The 19,982-nt window shown below is 35.0% G+C and overlaps 1 protein-coding gene and 1 non-coding gene across 23 annotated transcripts in view; both read right to left on the bottom strand.

Moving 5' to 3' along the window:
* LRRIQ1 (leucine rich repeats and IQ motif containing 1) overlaps nucleotides 1-19,982 on the bottom strand; it is a 214,957-nt gene that overhangs the window by 44,228 nt on the left and 150,747 nt on the right. Inside the window, exon 26 of one of the 22 annotated variants that reach the window (XM_072772962.1) lies at nucleotides 5,005-5,188. The exons of 20 other annotated variants lie outside the window; for them this stretch is intronic. In XM_072772962.1, the coding sequence (XP_072629063.1) occupies nucleotides 5,100-5,188 (89 nt within the window). In that variant the 3' untranslated portion in view covers nucleotides 5,005-5,099. Of the gene's footprint in view, nucleotides 1-5,004; nucleotides 5,189-19,982 lie in introns of those variants that run through there. One more of the 22 variants, XM_072772963.1, reaches the window with a different exon arrangement.
* LOC140603317 (U6 spliceosomal RNA) lies at nucleotides 9,506-9,609 on the bottom strand. The gene has a single exon (XR_012006314.1). It is a non-coding gene; the product is annotated as a U6 spliceosomal RNA (small nuclear RNA).

Below are 19,982 nucleotides of genomic sequence, written 5' to 3'. Positions count from 1 at the left end.
TTGCACCCTGAGCTTAAGCCGACCCCTCCAAATAGCAGATATATTTGGAGGAACAATTGCTTCACATGCGAGGGCTGACCACGGAATCCTAAGTGGCTGTAGAGTATACAGAAACTAGAAGAGAGACTTAAACAAAGGGAACCTTTGGAATTGCCACTTCCAGTTACTGCACAGCATTAAATCTTTTCTCTGGCAGAGTCCCAGCCTTTTATCAGCTTTTCTTGGTTGACCAGACCAGATGTTGCACCCACAAATGCAGTGACAGAAACTAGTGAGGACTCAGTGACCACCGATAATCAACTGAGCCCATAGCTAGAATCTTATCTACTCTTGATATGTAGAGAACCCTTTGTGATCCTTTTGTAATTATACTCTTAGCTAAAAATAAAAATTATCTGTGTCTTTCTCTTTTTAAAAATAATGACAGATCATTCCAATAGTCACTTGTTAAAGTACTCATTTTGGAAAGTTTTCCTCAGCTCTACAATAGCACTCCATAAACCTTAAGTGGTTTTACATCAGAGTTCAGCTAAGAATTCCTGAGAAAAGACGAGAGATTTCACTGTAAGGGTCCAGTTCATATTAACTATTTTAACCCTAAGGCATAGATTGGTAGATTGGCGTGTGCTCAGTGTAATAAACAACAAGCATACTGGTGAAGTTGGCTGGATGTACTTGAAGATACTGTAATTTACATACTGAAGAAATTGATTCTGTGTTGGCTAAACCATTTCAAGATTACTCCTGTCATTGAGAAGAAGAAAATAAGGTTAACCCTTTTACACTCACAGAAGAAGTTCTGTTTTTAGCATCTCACATAGGAAGAATAATGGTGATCTGAATTATTTAATGGACCCTTGTCATTAGTTAGGCTGTCGAGTAAAACCCTTCAGTTGTAGAAGAGGCATCTTTCTGCCTGCAGAACTCAAAATGCTTTGCTTGCTATCCTTTCATATTTTTCTGGGTCTTGCTTCATGAATTTATATATCATAACCTAAGAAAAAAAAGTCTTTCCTTTGATTCCTGCTGTCCCCTAGTTACTGCTGTCTGCACATGCTCCTTTCCCTCGAAACACAAATGTGAGTATTTTTATTTAAACAAACTGTTAAACGTTTTTTTTATTATAAAAGGAATACATTCTTATTATAGATAATTTAGAAAATACAAAAAAGTAAAAAGTAAAAAAAAAAAAATCCATGAAAGTCCCACTATCCAAAGATAACCACTGGAATATTTTTAAGGCATTTCCTCATAGTTCTTTTTTTAATAGATTTTTTTGTTTACATAAAATTGTATGTATTCTATACATCCTACATTTCTGTATTATAACAAATGCATTCTAGGTAATGGAAATCTCATCTTAAACATAATTTTAGGGGTTATACACTATGATGTACCAACTTGTTGCATGATAAGTTTCTAATTATCTATTTAATTGATTTGTTTTTCAGGTGGAATTAAAGATAACATCTTTAAAAATATAAATATTTTGTGGAACTCTATATAATCTATATTGTCAAATAGCTGTAATAGCTTTCATCAATTTACCACAGACTATGAGATTACTCATTTCACTGAGTCCTTGGTCAACAATGGGATATAAAATATTTTAAAGTTCTTGATAATATGACAAAAATATTGTCTAATATGTTCTTAATTTATACATCTTTACTGCTAGTAAGATTGAATGTTATTCCACAATTACTAATTAATTATAAATCAAATAGTGTAAAATACTTTCTTGTTCTCCCCAGTTCTGCTGGATCCTAGTATTTCTCTTTCTGCTTTTAAATGATCATTCATAATTCTTTATCTGTTATCACTGGTGCAAATATTTTCTCTTGGCTATTGTTTGATTTTAGTTTCTAGTGTACTTTCCAAAGGAGCATCTTTCTCAGCATACCAATTTATTTGTTAAATATCTTTTAAACTACAAGTCATTTTCCCCTCATAATTTTTAGGTTCATGTCTCCCAATTCAATAAATTCATATAAAATAAGATACAACTTTTCAGGGACAAATTCTATAGTCTTTTAATACCTTCCCTTTCACTCTAAAAGATGTTGGTTACCCAGAAGTGGACCCTGAACTTTATGGTCAACTAATATTCCATAAAGGAGGAAAGACTATCCATTGGAAGAAAGACAGTCTCTTCAATAAATGGTGCTGGGAAAATTGGACATCCATATGCAGAAGAATGAAACTAGACCCCTCTCTTTCATCATACACAAAGATAAACTCAAAATGGATGAAAGATCTAAATGTGAGACAAGATTCCATCAAAATCCTAGAGAAGAACACAGGCAACACCCTTTTTGAACTCGGCCACAGTAACTTCTTGCAAGATACATCCACGAAGGCAAAAGAAACAAAAGCAAAAATGAACTATTGGGACTTCATCAAGATAAGAAGCTTTTGCACAGCAAAGGATACAGTCAACAAAACTCAAAGACAACCTACAGAATGGGAGAAGATATTTGCAAATGACATATCAGATAAAGGGCTAGTTTCCAAGATCTATAAAGAACTTCCTAAACTCAACACCAAAGAAACAAACAATCTAATCATGAAATGGGCAAAAGACATGAAGAGAAATCTCACAGAGGAAGACATAGACATGGCCAACATGCATTTGAGAAAATGCTCTGCATCACTTGCCATCAGGGAAATACAAATCAAAACCACAATGAGATACCACCTCACACCAGTGAGAATGGGGAACATTAACAAGGCAGGAAACAACAAATGTTGGAGAGGATGCGGAGAAAAGGGAACCCTCTTACACTGTTGGTGGGAATGTGAACTGGTGCAGCCACTCTGGAAAACTGTGTGGAGGTTCCTCAAAGAGTTAAAAATAGACCTGCCCTATGACCCAGCAATTGCACTGTTGGGGATTTACCCCAAAGATACAAATGCAATGAAACGCCGGGACACCTGCACCCCGATGTTTATAGCAGCAATGGCCACGATAGCCAAACTGTGGAAGGAGCCTCGGTGTCCAACGAAAGATGAATAGATAAAGAAGATGTGGCTTATGTATACAATGGAATATTACTCAGCCATTAGAAATGACAAATACCCACCATTTGCTTCAACGTGGATGGAACTGGAGGGTATTATGCTGAGTGAAGTAAGTCAGTCGGAGAAGGACAAACATTATATGTTCTCATTCATTTGGGGAATATAAATAATAGTGAAAGGGAATATAAGGGAAGGGAGAAGAAATGTGTGGGAAATATCAGAAAGGGAGACAGAACGTAAAGACTGCTAACTCTGGGAAACGAACTAGGGGTGGTGGAAGGGGAGGAGGGCGGGGGGTGGGAGTGAATGGGTGATGGGCACTGGGGGTTATTCTGTATGTTAGTAAATTGAACACCAATAAAAAATAAATTAAAAAAAAGATGTTGGTTAACAAAATTCTTTTAAGAGAATTCTATTCCTTGTTTCTATTTCTTCATTTTCCATTCCCACCTTAATTTATTGCTATCTGATTTTGTCAAATTGAAATGGATGTTACTAAGAACTAACAAACATATTTATTTCATCTTAATTGACCTCTCCGCTGAATTCAACTACAGAGGCCATTTCTTTTGTCCCTTTTCTGCAGGATGTTGAATCAACCTTGACTACTCACGCCTTAAAGTACCCACATCTAATCAGAAGCTAGATCTAGTCTACCTGCTGGGTATCTCACTAATAACTGGCTCCTCCTTTCTATCCCCACTACCCATTTCACTTCAGGCTCCATTTTGAACAGGAGTGAATAGGCTTGTATGTGGTGATGTAAGTCCAAAGGTATCTTTCTGACCTATCACAGTGGAAGAGGCACCCCTTCTCCTAAGCACAGTGTCTTCAAATCTGCTCTGGATCCCAACCCTTTCATATAATCCAGGATCTCATATCCATCAATATTTTCTTTTCTTCCATATTTCCAGTATCTGTAAAAAATGGCTCTTACCTTCCCCTCTAGCTGCTCTTTTCTCTCCTTCTGTAATCAGATACACTTCTTGAAATAATAGATAAAGACCAGTCCTTGTTGATTTATTACAATTCATGTTTCAGCTCACTGCAAGATACTTCTTGACACCATTTCACTGGAACTGTTCACACCAAGATCACTAACATTGCAAAATCGTTGGAACTTTTTGAAGTTATTATCTTATTGACTCCTTTATAATATTATACACTGTTGTGCATTCCTCCCCTCTTAAAGTCTTATTTCCTTTAGATTTTGTTTCATTACTCTCCTTGTTTTCTCTCTGACCTTTTGCCTAAACCCCAATCCCTTCAAGGGCTCCTCTTTCCTTGACATCCCTTCTAATCTCAGGATTCTTCTCTGGGGTTCAATCCTGGCCCGATTTACTCTTTCCTGTGTAGGATATTCATTCAAGTTCTTCAATCACTTTCATTATCTCCTTTTGAAACATGTATCCACCCAAAGCTTTGCCACTTAAGACACCCTACAGATAATTTAAACCGAGTATGTAAAAAAGCTGAACTCATGTATTATCATACTTTTTCTAAGGTCCCATAGTGATACTACCTTTGTCAATGTATAAGACAGAAACTAGAGTCTTCTACTGAACCAGCATTCATCCTTATTCTACAACTGCAAATTTTTCATCCTAAATTCTTTTCAGTCTCAAATTTCCTGGATTTTTGTTGTCGCTATTTTATTTCATGCTACCATCATTTCTTCTGAATTACTGTAAGACCCCTCTCACTGGTCTTTTTTTCTTTTCCTTTCTTTTCTTTTCCCTTTGGTCTTGCTCCTGTGCACATATCTCCATACTGCAAATGGCCTTGTTGAAATACAAATTCAATTGCACTGCTTCATAGGTTAAACTCATGGTTCATCATTGCCTTTGGATAATGTTTTTTTTTTTTTTTCTTTTCCTTTGCATGGCATACAAGCCATGCATGTACCTTCCGACACATCCATTAGATTCTTGCCTCAGTCATTCAAATATGTTAGAATTACTCAAAACGGTCTTTTTTGGCTGTAGACCTAGCTTCAGATTACTTACTTTGCCAATGTTTTTATTTTTTTATTTTTATTTTTATTTTTATTTTTTTGCTTCATGTCTTCAGGTCTCAGTTTAGAGATTACATTCTTTGAGGTAAGTCCTTGATCTTTCAACACTGCATTCCTTATTCAAATTAAGTTGGTGATGTCTTCCAAAGGTTCCTATAGACAGTCCATAATAGCATTTATTACATTTTACTTTCTTATTCATGTGTCAGTTTTGCCTACTATATATAATCTCTTTAAAGATTGAACAGTAGGATGGTGCTTAATAATTTTGTGAAATAATGGAATAATTGTCATAGTTGATTAATGATCTGTCAGTGCCCTGACAAATGTAGAGCTGGAATTTAGATTTTTAGTATGTAGACAAACCTATGCATTGTGGAGGATACTACATTCCTTTACATAATCAACTTAATCATTATGATAGAAACTTCACCTCTGAAAGTCATAACTAGTTTGGGATAAAAATTGACAACCAAAGAAGGCAAATTAAAAAACAAAATAGAAAACTACTCCATCATATAAGGCTACTTTATAAAATGTCCACAGTGTATGAAATCCTAGAGGAAAGCAGTTCAGCTTTAAGAAGTTCACTGAAAGAAATGCAGTCTTTTTTGAAATTAATGGAAATATTCTTTTCTTCATGAAAAACAAAATAAGTGTTCATTAAACCCATATGCTTCAAATAAATGTTTTCTAAATTTTCAGTATAGCATAAATATCCTACACAGAGGGAGATTAAGATTCAATTATCATTTGGGACACACACAAAAAGCTAATTATTTATATTTTAAATACATATGGCAACTTTCCCATGACTATTTTCTTTTCCCTTAATGGCCTTTCTTAGTAATATAATAAAAACGTATTCTTGGTTTCATAGATAGAGATGAGTTCATCTCTTTACCAAAAGCTTTTGGAGGACATAGTTGCATGATGAGCAAAATACTATGTGCAATGGAAATATTTTTGGTAACGTTGATAAATGGCTGATTCTACATATCTCATGCTGGAAATGCTAAAAATATGTTTCCATTTTAAAGTATAAGTGGTCTGTACATGTTTATTAAAGGAATTATTGCATCATACTTCACAAATAAAGCACAAATAAAATTGGAGTTTGGCATAAATGTTATACTAACAGAATTTTAAATTCATTAACATCTGTATAAATACTTGTTGATAGGGTGTTTATGGCTTCTTCCTTAACCAATCCAATCTGTTGTTGTAAAGTAGACAGCATTGGCATGAAACCAGTAACTCTAAGATCCATTTGTGTGCGACAAGCAACATTCCTATTCTTTTAAAATATATTTAAATATATATGTAATTGATCACTAAGGAAAATGACTTCATGAATAAAGGATTGTTGTTGCCAAACGTTAAAAACAGAAATTTTGGGAATAGAGCCAAAGCTGTATGTAAGGGTCAAAGGCTAACTGCAGTACTGATCACTCCTTTACATATTTCACTATATTTTATGGGAGGGAAGCTAAAAAAAAAGTACTAGAATGAAAAATACTTGGTAGTTTCTGACATTTAAATTAATTTTCAAAATTCTTCTGTTTGGGGGTTGGGTGGTACATAAAGTAGACGAATGACCTCTAGGAAAGCAAAGGAAAAGTCTTTTGTATTCAACTCATATATATAATTCTACCCGAAATGATATGTTTTGCCATTTGTATTGGTCAGTTGAATTTAATCTCCTCAATAACCTTATAGTGGAGTACCAAACACTACATAAAGAGTGGTTCTTTAGTTTCTTCTGTGAGAACCACGTTAAGTCAAGAGAATTGCAGGTTGTTAAAGTCATATTGTCATGTGTATTAGTCATATTAATGTATAATGTGTCTCCAAGTTTGCTGTTAACTAGGGGCAGGACTAGGGTTAAGTGAAGTGGGGCAAATGAAATACTTTACAAAATTTACACAAAATTTAAGGGGTGACAAAAATCTCAGGAATCAGGCGAATAATATTTGAATGTAATATTTTAAAATAAAAGTTCATGCAAAAATCCATGATAAACACAATATAAAAGTTTTAAGTGACAGGATCAGCAAAGTGGTATGCCAAGCTGTATTAGAACCTGAGGTAAGGGAAATATCAGTAGTACTGATCCTTCACAGTCAAGGCATTGGTAGATTTACTTTTTCCTAAATAATAATAAGTGTTAATAGGATATTATTTTTAGAACTACCCAGTAGCCATTGTCTAAGATTGTTTTCTACATTTCCAATCACTCTGACACACTACTTAATTTTTTCACTAGAAAAGCCTCTGGAATTGTGACTTATGAGAAATTAATTATAGGATAAATTAATTCAGTCTATATAGGAGAGTCTACACCTTAGTCATCTATCTGTTTAGGATCTATTTTGCACGTAATTAGTTGGCTTTTTTACTTACTGTGTAATTTTGAGCAAATTATCTATCTTCTCTCTACATCGTTTTTTTTCTCTTAAAATGTCTAGAATAATTCCAAACCCCAGAACACATATAATGCCTAACATATAGTAAGAATTTTTTTAAAGATTTTATTTATTCATGAGAGACAGCGAAAGGCAGAGACATAGACAGAGGGAGAAGCAGGCTCCTTGTGGGGAGCCTGATAGTGGACTCGATCCCAACCCCGGGATCACAACCTGAGCCTAAGGCAGATACTCAACCACTGAGTCACCCAGGCGCCCCTATAGTAAGGATTTAATAAGTATAGCCATTTTGCTATTTTTAAAATTAAATGAGCTCTATTATGCATAGCTTTAATGCTATCTCAGTTGCCTTGGACCAAGACTTAGCTATCCTGGAGGTGAGACTATCTGTAGGACTATCTGTAGGAATCTCTAAACACAGGCCAAGATCAAGGTTCCAGGGGGTCACTGGAAAGATCCCAAGATTAACCACAAAACTAGACAGAACAATTTTCTGGGAGAGTCCAGGAAGTCTTCGTTCAAAGAATTCTAAATCTATAACAGGTATTTTAAAAAATGTATTTTATTTCATAATATATGAGGATTTCTGTGTGTCTTTAATAAAGAAAAGTTAATTTCCAAAAGATAACAAGGATACAGAGTCCTAATTGATTTCAAGTTATTTCAAATAATTTTTAGCAATTGCTCAGTAATAACCATGAAGGAGGTTCCATTGACATGATTCTCTCCTGTTTCACTCTCTCAATTTAATTACTCTTGGAAAATATTCCCCTATCCAATCTAGACTCCCTCAGGGAGTGTTAATATAGTAGGTCATCCAAACTAGGGCCCACCCAATAGAATGGAGAGGCTGATGATGTAAGTAGGTTGGCTTTCAAAATAACATGATCATAGTGCCCATATAAGTATTACTGCCACCTGTGCTTTGTTTGTTTGTTTGTATAGTTGGACTTCAGGTTCTTGCTATATTTAAAAGCTTTTGCTCTGGTAAAAAGACATCTCTAATTCTACTCATTTATGTATATTTATTAATTGAGGGCCAAGTATACGGGTGATTTCCTTTATTAATTTTATTTCAAAAGAAGTTAGTAAGTGGTATTATATTGATACACTAATGATAGAGGCTTGATGGATCCAATTAAACATTTTTGGTATCATTGCAATCATTGTTTTTATAGCAACAAGACAACAATACTTATCACACGTTTATACATTCATAATACATTTCCCATTGACTATTAATTTTCTGCCTCTGATGATTTCTCTGTCAAGAATACAGATATACTTCTGTCACAGACCCGGCTGGTATCACATAAAATACTGAATATATATTAAAATATTGTTTGTGTTATAAAACCAATAGTAAGCATAAATAATTTTCTTTCACAGTTTTTTTAGGAGGGTGGGGAAGGGCAGAGGAAGAGGGAGACTCAAGCCGGCTCCACACCCAGCATGGAGCCCAACTCCAGGCTTGATTTCACAAACTGAGACCATGACCTGAGCTGAAATCAAGAGTCTTTGCTTAACAGACTGTGCCACCCAGGTGACCTTCTTTCATAATTTGACAAACATATTAGAGATCAATAAACCTGGTCCCAAACTTATTGTTTTCCATGGGTAATCATTTAAATGAGTATCCCTATAGATTGAAGATTTTAGAGTTTTCTAAGTATATACTTTATTAATGCAGACTTTTTCATTATATTTTGTTTAGAAAGATTTTAATCTTATGTAGCAGAAGTTCATTTGTAAATGATTCAGGGCCTCCATTCATTGATTTCACTTTTAATTGAAAAGATAGGTAAAAGTATTATTGAACTACTTATACTCTAGTGAGGAAAAAAGTAAAGATAGGCATTACCAGTCTTCCCTACAAAATTAATTTTGGCTTTAAACTAATTATATAAATGATTTGGGGAAGCTTTTTTTTTTTTTTTGGAGGCGAAGTAAGGGATGGGCTTTGAAACTGGATGGGACTTTAATTGATCAAGTCACTTTGCTTATCAGAGACAATTTTGTCATTCATCAACATTAGAAAGGAAAGAAATATATGGAACACTTTATGAATTTGCATGTCATCCTTGTTCAAGGCCATGCTAATTTTCTCTATATATTTCAATTTTAGTATATGTTTTGCCAGGTGAGCACTAAAAGCTCTTTTTATCATTTTTATTTTGTTGTGATATATACAATGGATACAAAATGTTGCATATAGCAGGTGTTTACAATTTCAAGATTTATAAGATTATATATTACATAATTTATGCATAAATTGTTTAAAATTATATAAATAAGAATATAAATATACATTCCATGTGACCTCTGATCATTAAAAAAAATAGAACACTGCTTGTATATGAGAAGTCCTGCTCCAAAGTCTCTTCTTTTAGTGATAACCACTATGCTAAAGTTTATGACTTTCTTGGTTTCCTTTATAATTTTTACTACCAATATATTTAGCAAGCTTTGCTTGCTACAATTCTGAAGGTATTCTTTTCTTTTAAGATTTTTAAATTTATTTATTCATGAGAGACAGAGAGACAGAGAGAGAGAGAGAGAAAGAGAGAGAGGCAGAGACACGGGAAGAGGGAGAAGCAGGCTCCATGCAGGGAGCCTGATGTGGGACTTGATCCTGGGACTCCAGGATCACACCCTGGGCCGAAGGCAGGTACTAAACTGCTGAGCCACCCAGGGATCCCCTGTAGGTATTCTTTTTTGTTCATTTGTTTAATATTGTTTGTGAGATTCATCTATGTTGCTGTGTATAGATGCAGTTCATTACTTTCCAACACCATACTATATTCTACTGTATGATGTATTACAGTTTATCCTTTCTATTGTTGGACACATGGGCTGTTTCCAACTTTGGAGTATTAAGAAAAACACAACTCTGACTATCCTTGTACAAGTTCCCGTAGGGCAAGCATTTAGGAATGTAATTGAAGGATCATATGAAATGTGTATCTTCAAGCCCACCACATGTAAAAGTGCTTTCCAAATGGTTGTACCAAATTATATTTCAATCAGCAAAATATAAGTCTTATTGGCTATTTATTTTCTAACACTTAGTTTTGTTAGTTTTTTTTTACTTTGCAGATTTAATTTGTATTTCACTGCTATAAAATAGATTAAATCTCTTTTTATATGTTCACAAATTATGTGGATTTCTTCTTTTGTGAAAAATATGTTAAAGCTTCTTGTTTATTTTGCCTATTAGGCTATTTGACTTTAAGGAATTATTTATATATCCTGGATATGAGAACTTTGTTGGTTATATGTTTGGCAAATACCTTCTCCATCTCTGTGGATTATTATTTCACTACTATTATGACATTTTTGGATTTAGATATATTCTTAATTTTAATGGAAATATATATATCAAGATGACCAGTACTTTTAAAGAAATAATTCCATATCCAATGTTATATTCTTTCACATTGTCTTCCGTTTTATGCTTTTGCTTCTTACATTTAGGTCTTTAATGTGAATATAATAATTTTTTTAAGTATAGATAACGGTTTAAGTAAGATTTATTGAAAGTCTACCAGTTTCCCACTGATTTAGAATACTGTCTTACAATATCAATTAAGCATATATGCATGGGCCTCCATCAGTTGTCGTTTTCTATACTATTTTACTTTATCTACCCTATCTGACCCTAGAATTACTACCATCCCATCCTATCTCATCTCATCCATCCCATTCCATCCATACCATTCAATACCATACCACACCACAATATATTCACTGTCTCATTTGTGTCAGCTCTATAATATGTTTATTAATAATAGATTATGGCATTTGACAAGTTCTCCCAATTTATTCATCCTTGTTGAGTGTCTTCTGGCTATTTGCAGATTTTGATTTTCTATACAAATTTTAGATTCTGCTTGTCAGTGCCCAGAAACACCTCTTGTTTCATTGAGATTTCATAGTATCCACTGCTAATTTTGGAACAATTTAAATCTTTGAAATTTAGTCTTTCAATTCATAAATTTATTTATAGTTTTTCTTTAACATTCTTGATAGTGTTTTACAATTTCCCTGATAAAGTCTTGCACATTTTTTTGTAGACACACTCTTTGGTACATGATTTTAAAAATACTTTCACATCTATATCCATTCATCAGAAAATGGACATTTGGGAGAGAGGGAAATAAGCCATAAGTGAGTCTCAGTGGCAGAACAAACTGAGGTGGGTGGGAAATGGATATTATAGGCGGCACTTGTGATGAGCACTGAGTGTTGTACGTAAGTGATGATTCACTGAATTTTACCCCAGAAACCAATATCACACTGTATATTAACTAACAAAATTAAAATTAAAAAAAAACTATCACAGGTCTAATTTTTTTTCCTTCTTTGTTTCTTGCCTCTAATGTTAGGTTTAAGATGAAAGTTAAGGTTAGTTTTGGTATCATATTTTTCTAGGAAATGATCATCTAAATTTTCAAATGTACTTCCATAGGGTTTTTCACAATATTCTCTTACTATATACAGTTTTAGTCTGTATATTTTGTCATCCTGCCTCATTTTCATTTCTGATACTGGTTATTCATGCTTTCTCTTTGGTTTTCATATCAGACTTGCCAGGAATCCAAAAAATTTCCTTCAAAAACTTATCTTTATTGATGAATTGTTTTACTTTAACATTTTTCATTAGCTATTTCTTTTATATACAATCATAGTTTTATTACTCAGTTGTATTTAAAAATATTTATGAGGGATCCCAGGGTGGCGCAGCGGTTTGGCGCCTGCCTTTGGCCCAGGGCGCGATCCTGGAGACCCGGGATCGAATCCCACGTCGGGCTCCCGGTGCATGGAGCCTGCTTCTCCCTCTGCCTGTGTCTCTGTCTCTCTCTCTCTCTGTCTCTCTCTCTCTCTGTGTGTGACTATCATAAATAAATAAAAATTAAAAAAATAAAATAAAATATTTATTTTTGACTCACAAATTTTTCAGATGTTTCCTAATTTCCAAGAAAATAAAGATTATCTAGTTATCTTCATTTATCATTCATTTATAGTTTATTAGCATTATGTTCAGAAAACCTACTGCACATGACTTCACTCCTCAAGTAGTTTTTGAAATCTGATTTAAGACTAGGATAAGTTAAAGTTTTGGAAATGTCTTATGTGTGCTTGAAGGTCATGTGCATCCCCTGGTCATTGTTCTATGTGCGTCCTTTAAGCAAATGCTATTAAATTGATTTATTGAACCATGTCCTTATTGAGTTTTTGAGTGCCTGTCCTATAAATTACTAAGAAAAATATAATAAAGTTCTCAATATAATTTGGAATTTTTGACTTCTCTTTGGTACTTCCTTAATCTTTGTCTTATATTACTTAAAAAATATAACATTCCATTTTTAGAGCATTTTTAGGTTTAAAACAAAATTTGAAGATAGAGAGATTTCTCTACATACTCTCTTCCTTTACATTTTTAAAGTCTCTCCCATTATTGGCATACTTCCACTCCCCACCACAGTGGTACATTTGTTACAATCTATGAGTTGTCTTCTCATTCTCTTTACATTGTCTTCAGCAGAACACAAATTTTTAAGTTTATTGAGGTTCAACTTACTAATTATTTCTTTCATGCATTGTGCCACTGGTGTTGTGTCTAAAAAGTCATAGCTATGCCCAAGGTCACCTAGATCTAGATTTCCTTCTATGTTATAGTTGAGTCTTAGGATTTTGCATCTTACATTTAGCTTTGTGATCCATTTTGAATTAAATTTTGTGAGTTGGGGATCCCTGGGTGGCGCAGCGGTTTGGCGCCTGCCTTTGGCCCAGGGCGCGATCCTGGAGACCCGGGATCGTCCCACGTCGGGCTCCGGGTGCATGGAGCCTGCTTCTCCCTCTGCCTATGTCTCTGCCTCTCTCTCTCTCTCTCTGTGTGTGTGTGTGTGGCTATCATAAATAAAAAAAAAATTGTGAGTTGTATACTGTCTGTGTCTATATTAATTTTTCCTCAAATATGTGTCGGTCCACTTGTCCTAGCACCATTTATTGAAAAGATAGTCTTTGCTCTGTTATATTATCTTCTCTCCTTTGTCAAGGATCAGTTGACCATATTTGTGTGGGTCTATTTCTGGGCTGTCTATATTCTGTTCCATCAACCTGTTTGTTTATTCTCTTGCCAATACCACACTGTTTTGGTTACTGTAGGCTTATAGTAAATCTTGAAGAATTGTCAGTCCTCTAAATTTGTCCTTTTCCTTCAATATTGTGTTGGCTATCATGGGTATTTTGCCTCTTTATATAAATTTTAGAATCAGTTTGTTAATATCCACAAAATGACTTGCTGGGATTTCATTTAATCTATAGATCAAATTAAGAAGCACTGAAATCTTGCCAATATTGCATTTTTCTATCCATGAACGTAGAATATTTATAAATTTATTGCATTGTTTATTTCATGAAAGTTTTGTAGCTTTTCTCTTATAGATCTTATACATATTTTGTTAGATTTATACCTAAGCATTTAATTTGGGGGTGGCAATGTAAATGGTTTTGCATTTTTAACTTCAAACTTTACTTGTTCATTACTAATACAAAGAAAAAAGATTGGATCTTGTATATTAACCCTACATCCTGAAACTTTGCTATAATTACTTTAGTTTCAGAAGTTTTCTTGTTGGTTCTTTCAAATTTTCTGTATAGATAATCATATAATCTGAAAACCAAAAAAATTTATATCTTTCTATTCTGTATGCCTTTTGTTTCCTTCTCTTGTATATTACATCATTAGGATTTCCAGTACAAGGTTGAAAAAAAGTGGTCAGAGGCAATACCCTGTTTTGTACCTTATCTTAGTGGGAAAGCTTTGAACTTCTTACCATTTACAATGATGTTAACTGTAGGGTTGTTGTAGAAATTCTTTATCAAAGAAGTTCCCCTCTATTCCTGGTTTATTGAATTTTTATCATGAATGGTGGGTTTTGTGAAATGCTTTTTTTCTTCTATAGATATCATGTGAGTTGACTTTTCTAACCTGTTGATGTGATGACACACTGATTTTTGACTTCTTTAAAAGATTTTTTATTTATTTGAGAGAGCGAGTGAGAATGAGAGAGCAGGAGCAGGGGAAGGAGGAAGGGCAAAGAGAGAAATGGACTCTCTGATGAGCAGGGAGCCCAATGTGGGGCTCAATCCCAGAACCCCAGGATCATGACCTGAGCCAAAGGCAGATGCTTAACTGATTAAGCTACTGATGTGCCCCATGATTTTTGAATGTTTAATCAGCTTTACATACATGGGATAAATCCCAGTTGTTCATTATGTAATATAATGTGTAAAATTCTCTTTATAAGTTGTTGGATTTGATTTGCTAATATTTTGTTGAGTATTTTCTGTATCATGTTATTAAAAGTCTGTAGTTTTCTTTTCTCATATAGTCTTTGTCTGTCTTTAGCATTAGGTTAATTCTGGCCTTACAGAATGAATTAGAAAATATTCCTTCTGCTTCTATCCTTCAAAAGAGATTATAGAGAATTTGTATAATTTATTTCTCAAATGTTTGATAGAATCCACCAAGAACCCTTTTGGGCCTGGCATTTTCCATTTTAGAAGGTGATTACTTTTTGACTCAATTTTATTTAATAGATTTAATTTCTTCCTTAATTCTTTTTTTTTTCTTTTGCTAACTTTTGGTTTAATTTACTCTCCTTTTTCAAGTTTACTAAGGTAGAAACTTAGATGACTGATTTTACATCTTTCTTTCTTTATAATACATGCACTTTGGCTATAAATTTCCCTCTAAACACATATTTTTCTGCATATCACACATCTTATAAATAGTGTTTTCATTTCATTTTCATTGAATTCAAAAGTTCCATTAAATTCAAAATATATATTTTTTAAATTTCTCATAGTTTAGTAATGCTTTAATTTCCTCCTAAAGGCTGCTTTTTCTTACATTAATATGAGGATGCCAGCTTTCTGGCATCTGGACTATATTTCCTATCCTTTTGCTTTCAAACATATTGCACCTTTAGAATTTAAGTTTGGCCCTTGAATTAAAAAAAAACTAGAATTTTTATCTGTTATTTAACTATTTACATGTAATATAAGTACCAGTATATTTGAATTTGTATACACACAATACACACACACATACACACACACACACACACACACACACACACATATATATATGATTTGAGCGTGTATATTTTGTGCTTTCTATTTGCCTGGATACACTATGATCTTTTCTTTCATTTTCTTTCTTTCTTTCTTTCTTTCTTTCTTTCTTTCTTTTCTTTTCTTTTCTTTCTTTCTTTCTTTCTTTCTTTCTTTCTTTCTTTCTTTCTTTCTTTCTCTTTCCTTCCTTCCTTCCTTCCTTCCTTCCTTCCTTCCTTCCTTCCTTCCTTCCTTCTTTTTTTTTAGGGAGAGAGGTGGGGGAAGGGCAGAAGGAGAGAGAGGGAATATTAATCAGGCTCCATGGCCAGAGTAGAGCCCGATGAGGGGCTCAATCTCATGACTCTGAGATCATGACCTGAGCCAAAATCAAGATTTGATGCTTAACCGACTGAGATACCCAGGCAATCCAATACACACTAGTTTTTTCTTTACTTTCTTGGCTTTGTTTTGGATTGAGTGCTTCTTTTTTTTATTGTTCTGTTTGTTTGTTTGTTTTTCCTTCTAGTGTGGAGATAACATTGTTTGCATGTATTCATTTTAGTTTTTACCCAGGATATCAAAATACATGTGATTAACACAATCTAAAATTAACCAATTTCCTCCTCCTCCTAGGGAATATAAGAATCATAGAATATTTTAACTCAATTTAACTCCATTTTAACTTATTATATAAATATTTATCTGATTTTACTTGTGACATTTAATTTTACCAGATGTGATTATTGCTATTCATACTGTCCATTTATGTTTGATTTTAACCACATATTTTCTAATTTTTATTTTTTTCTATCTTCTTGCCACATGGATCTTTCATCTGGGATTTTCTTGTGAAAAGAACTGTCTCTTTAAATAAGTTTCCTTATTAAGTGTCTACTAGTAGCAAACTCAGTTTTTGTCAATATTAAAATGTCTGTGGTGAGATCTGCTGGGAAGATGGAGGAGATGAAGGACCCTAGACTCAACTCCTCCCATGGATACAACTAGATAATACCCATAATCAATGTAAAAACCCAGAAAATCACCCAAAGACTGACAGAACAAACTCCAAAACTAAAGGCAGGAAGAGGCCACATCAAAGAAGGAAGGAAGAGTGAAGACACAGTGAGAACGAAACAGACTTTGGATGTCCCCAGTAGGGAGGGAGTTGGTGGTGTGGAGAAAGATGGAAAACAGGCTCTCAGACTCTCACACCAGGGAGCCAACAAACAGGGAAGACAAATCTCCATAATATTTGCCTTTGAAAGTGAGAGGGGCTGAATTTTGAGAGTTCTTAAAACCAATGGGACTTAAAGCTTTGAATTTTAAAAAATCAGTTTGACTCTGTTCTAGGAGAATACAGACAGTCTAACTGAATGGAGCCTCCACACTTAAAGAGACAGCATGACAAACAGCCCTGAATCCAATCATGAAATGTGCAAAAGACATGAAGAGAAATCTCACAGAGGAAGACATAGACATGGCCAACACGCACATGAGAAAATGCTCTGCATCACTTGCCATCAGGGAAATACCAATCAAAACCACAATGAGATACCACCTCACACCAGTGAGAATGGGGAAAATTAACAAGGAAGGAAACCACAAATGTTGGAGAGGATGCGGAGAAAAGGGAACCCTCTTACACTGTTGGTGGGAATGTGAACTGGTGCAGCCACTCTGGAAAACTGTGTGGAGGTTCCTCAAACAGTTAAAAATAGACCTGCCCTACGACCCAGCAATTGCACTGCTGGGGATTTACCCCAAAGATACAGATGCAATGAAATGCCGGGACACCTGCACCCCGATGTTTCTAGCAGCAATGTCCACAATAGCCAAACTGTGGAAGGAGCCTCGGTGTCCATCGAAAGATGAATGGATAAAGAAGATGTGGTCTGTGTATACAATGGAATATTACTCAGCTATTAGAAATGACAAATACCCACCATTTGCTTCGACGTGGATGGAACTGGAGGGTATTATACTGAATGAAGTAAGTCAATTGGAGAAGGACAAACAGTATATGTTCTCATTCATTTGGGAAATATAAATAATAGTGAAAGGGAATATAAGGGAAGGGAGAAGAAATGTGTGGGAAATATCAGAAAGGGAGACAGAACATAAAGACTCCTAACTCTGGGAAACGAACTAGGGGTGGTGGAAGGGGAGGAGGGCGGGGGGTGGGGGTGAATGGGTGACGGGCACTGAGGGGGGCACTTGACGGGATGAGCACTGGGTGTTATTCTGTATGTTGGCAAATTGAACACCAATAAAAAATAAAATTATTATATATATATAAAAAACCCAAACAGCCCTTGCGGTTACAGTGTTGACCCAGCATTTGAAAAAAACCAGGGGCTGATGGGAGGGAGAGTGATTTGCTCATTTCAAAGTGTGGCCCAGAAAGACAAGAATCCTAGGGAGACCCCTCCAGGAACAAAGGAGCTAGCAGGTGTAACATTCCTCCCCAACCCCTCCAGGATAAACAACAGCTACCTGTGAGAACTGGCATGGTTCCAACACTCAGTACCTAACTTGCCTTCCCCTATGCTTAAGTAGATCACCCTTCCCAGTCATGCTCTCCTGAGTCCCAGTGCTGCAGGTCTCTCCTTCAGAAGACCAGAGCAAACCCTGTCAACACCACATAACCCTGACCCACAATGTTGTGCAGGATCTCAGTTCCAGAGGTAGCAGAGGCAGATCTTTCACAGGCAGATGACCACACACCTTGCTGGCCATAAGAGGCAAAATGAGCCACTGCAGGTGACTGGATTAAAGGAGAAAGAGGCCAAGATTCAACAGAAGAATACATGCAACACACAAAGGAGACATTCCCTGCAGCACCAGGCCCTGGTGCAGGGCACTATAGGACCTCTTCTTCATAAGGGTATTATCAGTAAAAGCAAGAGAAGTAGTGGACTTTCCTAATACACAGAAATAGACACAAAAAATCAGACAAAATGAGAAGACAGGGAAACTTCTCTTGAATGAAAGAACAGTACCAAACCACATCCAGAGACCAAATCAAAATGGATATAAGTAGTATGCCTAATAGAGAACTTAAAGTAATGATTATAAAGATACTCATTGGACTGGAGAGAAGAGTGAATGGCATAAGTGAATACCTTAACACAGAGATTTAAAAAAAGAACCAGAGATGAAAAGCATGCTAAATGAAATTAAAAATATACTTGATGAAATAAATAGCAGGCTAGATGAAACAAAGGAATGAACTAATGACCTGGAAGACAGAGTAATGAAAAGTAACAAAGCTGAGCAAAGGAGTGGAAAGAATATTATGCAAATTGAGAATAGTCTTAGGGAACTCAATGACTCCATCAAGTATAATAATATCTGCATTTTTGGGATCTCAGCAGAAGAGAGAGATAAGGGAGTAGAAAAATTTTTTGAAGAAATAATAGTTGAGAATCTCCCTAATCTGGGAAAGGAAACAGATATCCGGATCCTGGAGGCACAGAGATCCCCCAGAAATTCAACCAAAGGAGGGCCACACTAAGACATATAGAAATTAAAATGGCAAAAAGTAGTGATAAAGAAAAAAATGTAAAAGCAGCAAGAAAAAAGAAGACAGTTAAATATAAGGGGAAACCACACGAGGTGAAGGTGATAAGTAGATTTTTCAGTAGAAACTGCCTGCCAGAAGAAAGTGACATGATATATTCAAAGTGCTGAAAGCAAAAAATCTAAGGCAAGAATATTCTATCCAGCAAGTCTATCATTCAGAATAGAAGGAGAGGTAAAGATTTTCTTATGCAAACAAGAACAAGAAGTTCATGACACCTAACAAGAAATGTTAAAGGAGACCCTGAATAGAAAGGAAGACTGTGAGAGTATGAAAAATAAAAAATAAAAAGAGCACAGAAGCAGTAAAAATAAGTATTTCTTTAAAAATTAGTCATGGGGGGATCCCTGGGTGACTCAGCGGTTTAGTGTATGCCTTCAGCCCAGGGTGTGATCGATCGAATCCCGCATCGGGCTCCCTTCATGGAGCCTGCTTCTCCCTCTGCCTGTGTCTCTGTCTCTCTTCTCTCATAAATAAATAAAATCTTTTAAAAAAATTAGTCATGGGATTCATAAAATGAATGGGTGCAAAATATGACATCATGTACCTAAAATATGGGTGAGGCAGAGGAATAAAGAATCTTAAGCAATCATCAACTTAATATAGACTATTTCTATATGAAAGAAGATGCTATATGCAAACCTAGTGGTAACCACAAATCAAAAACCAGTAATAGATATGCAAAGAATAAAGAGGAAGGAATCTAAGTATGTCACTAGAGAAACCCAACAAACCATGAAAGAGGGCAAGAGAAGAAAGGAAACAGAAAAATCTATAGAAACAACCACAAAAAGAGTAAAAAGAAAAAAAAAAGGCAATA

This window comes from Canis lupus, chromosome 13, assembly GCF_048164855.1.
Source record: "Canis lupus baileyi chromosome 13, mCanLup2.hap1, whole genome shotgun sequence".
NCBI lineage: Eukaryota > Metazoa > Chordata > Mammalia > Carnivora > Canidae > Canis > Canis lupus.
Note: the sequence above shows the minus strand (reverse complement) of the source record. Positions and strands in the feature narration are given on the sequence as shown.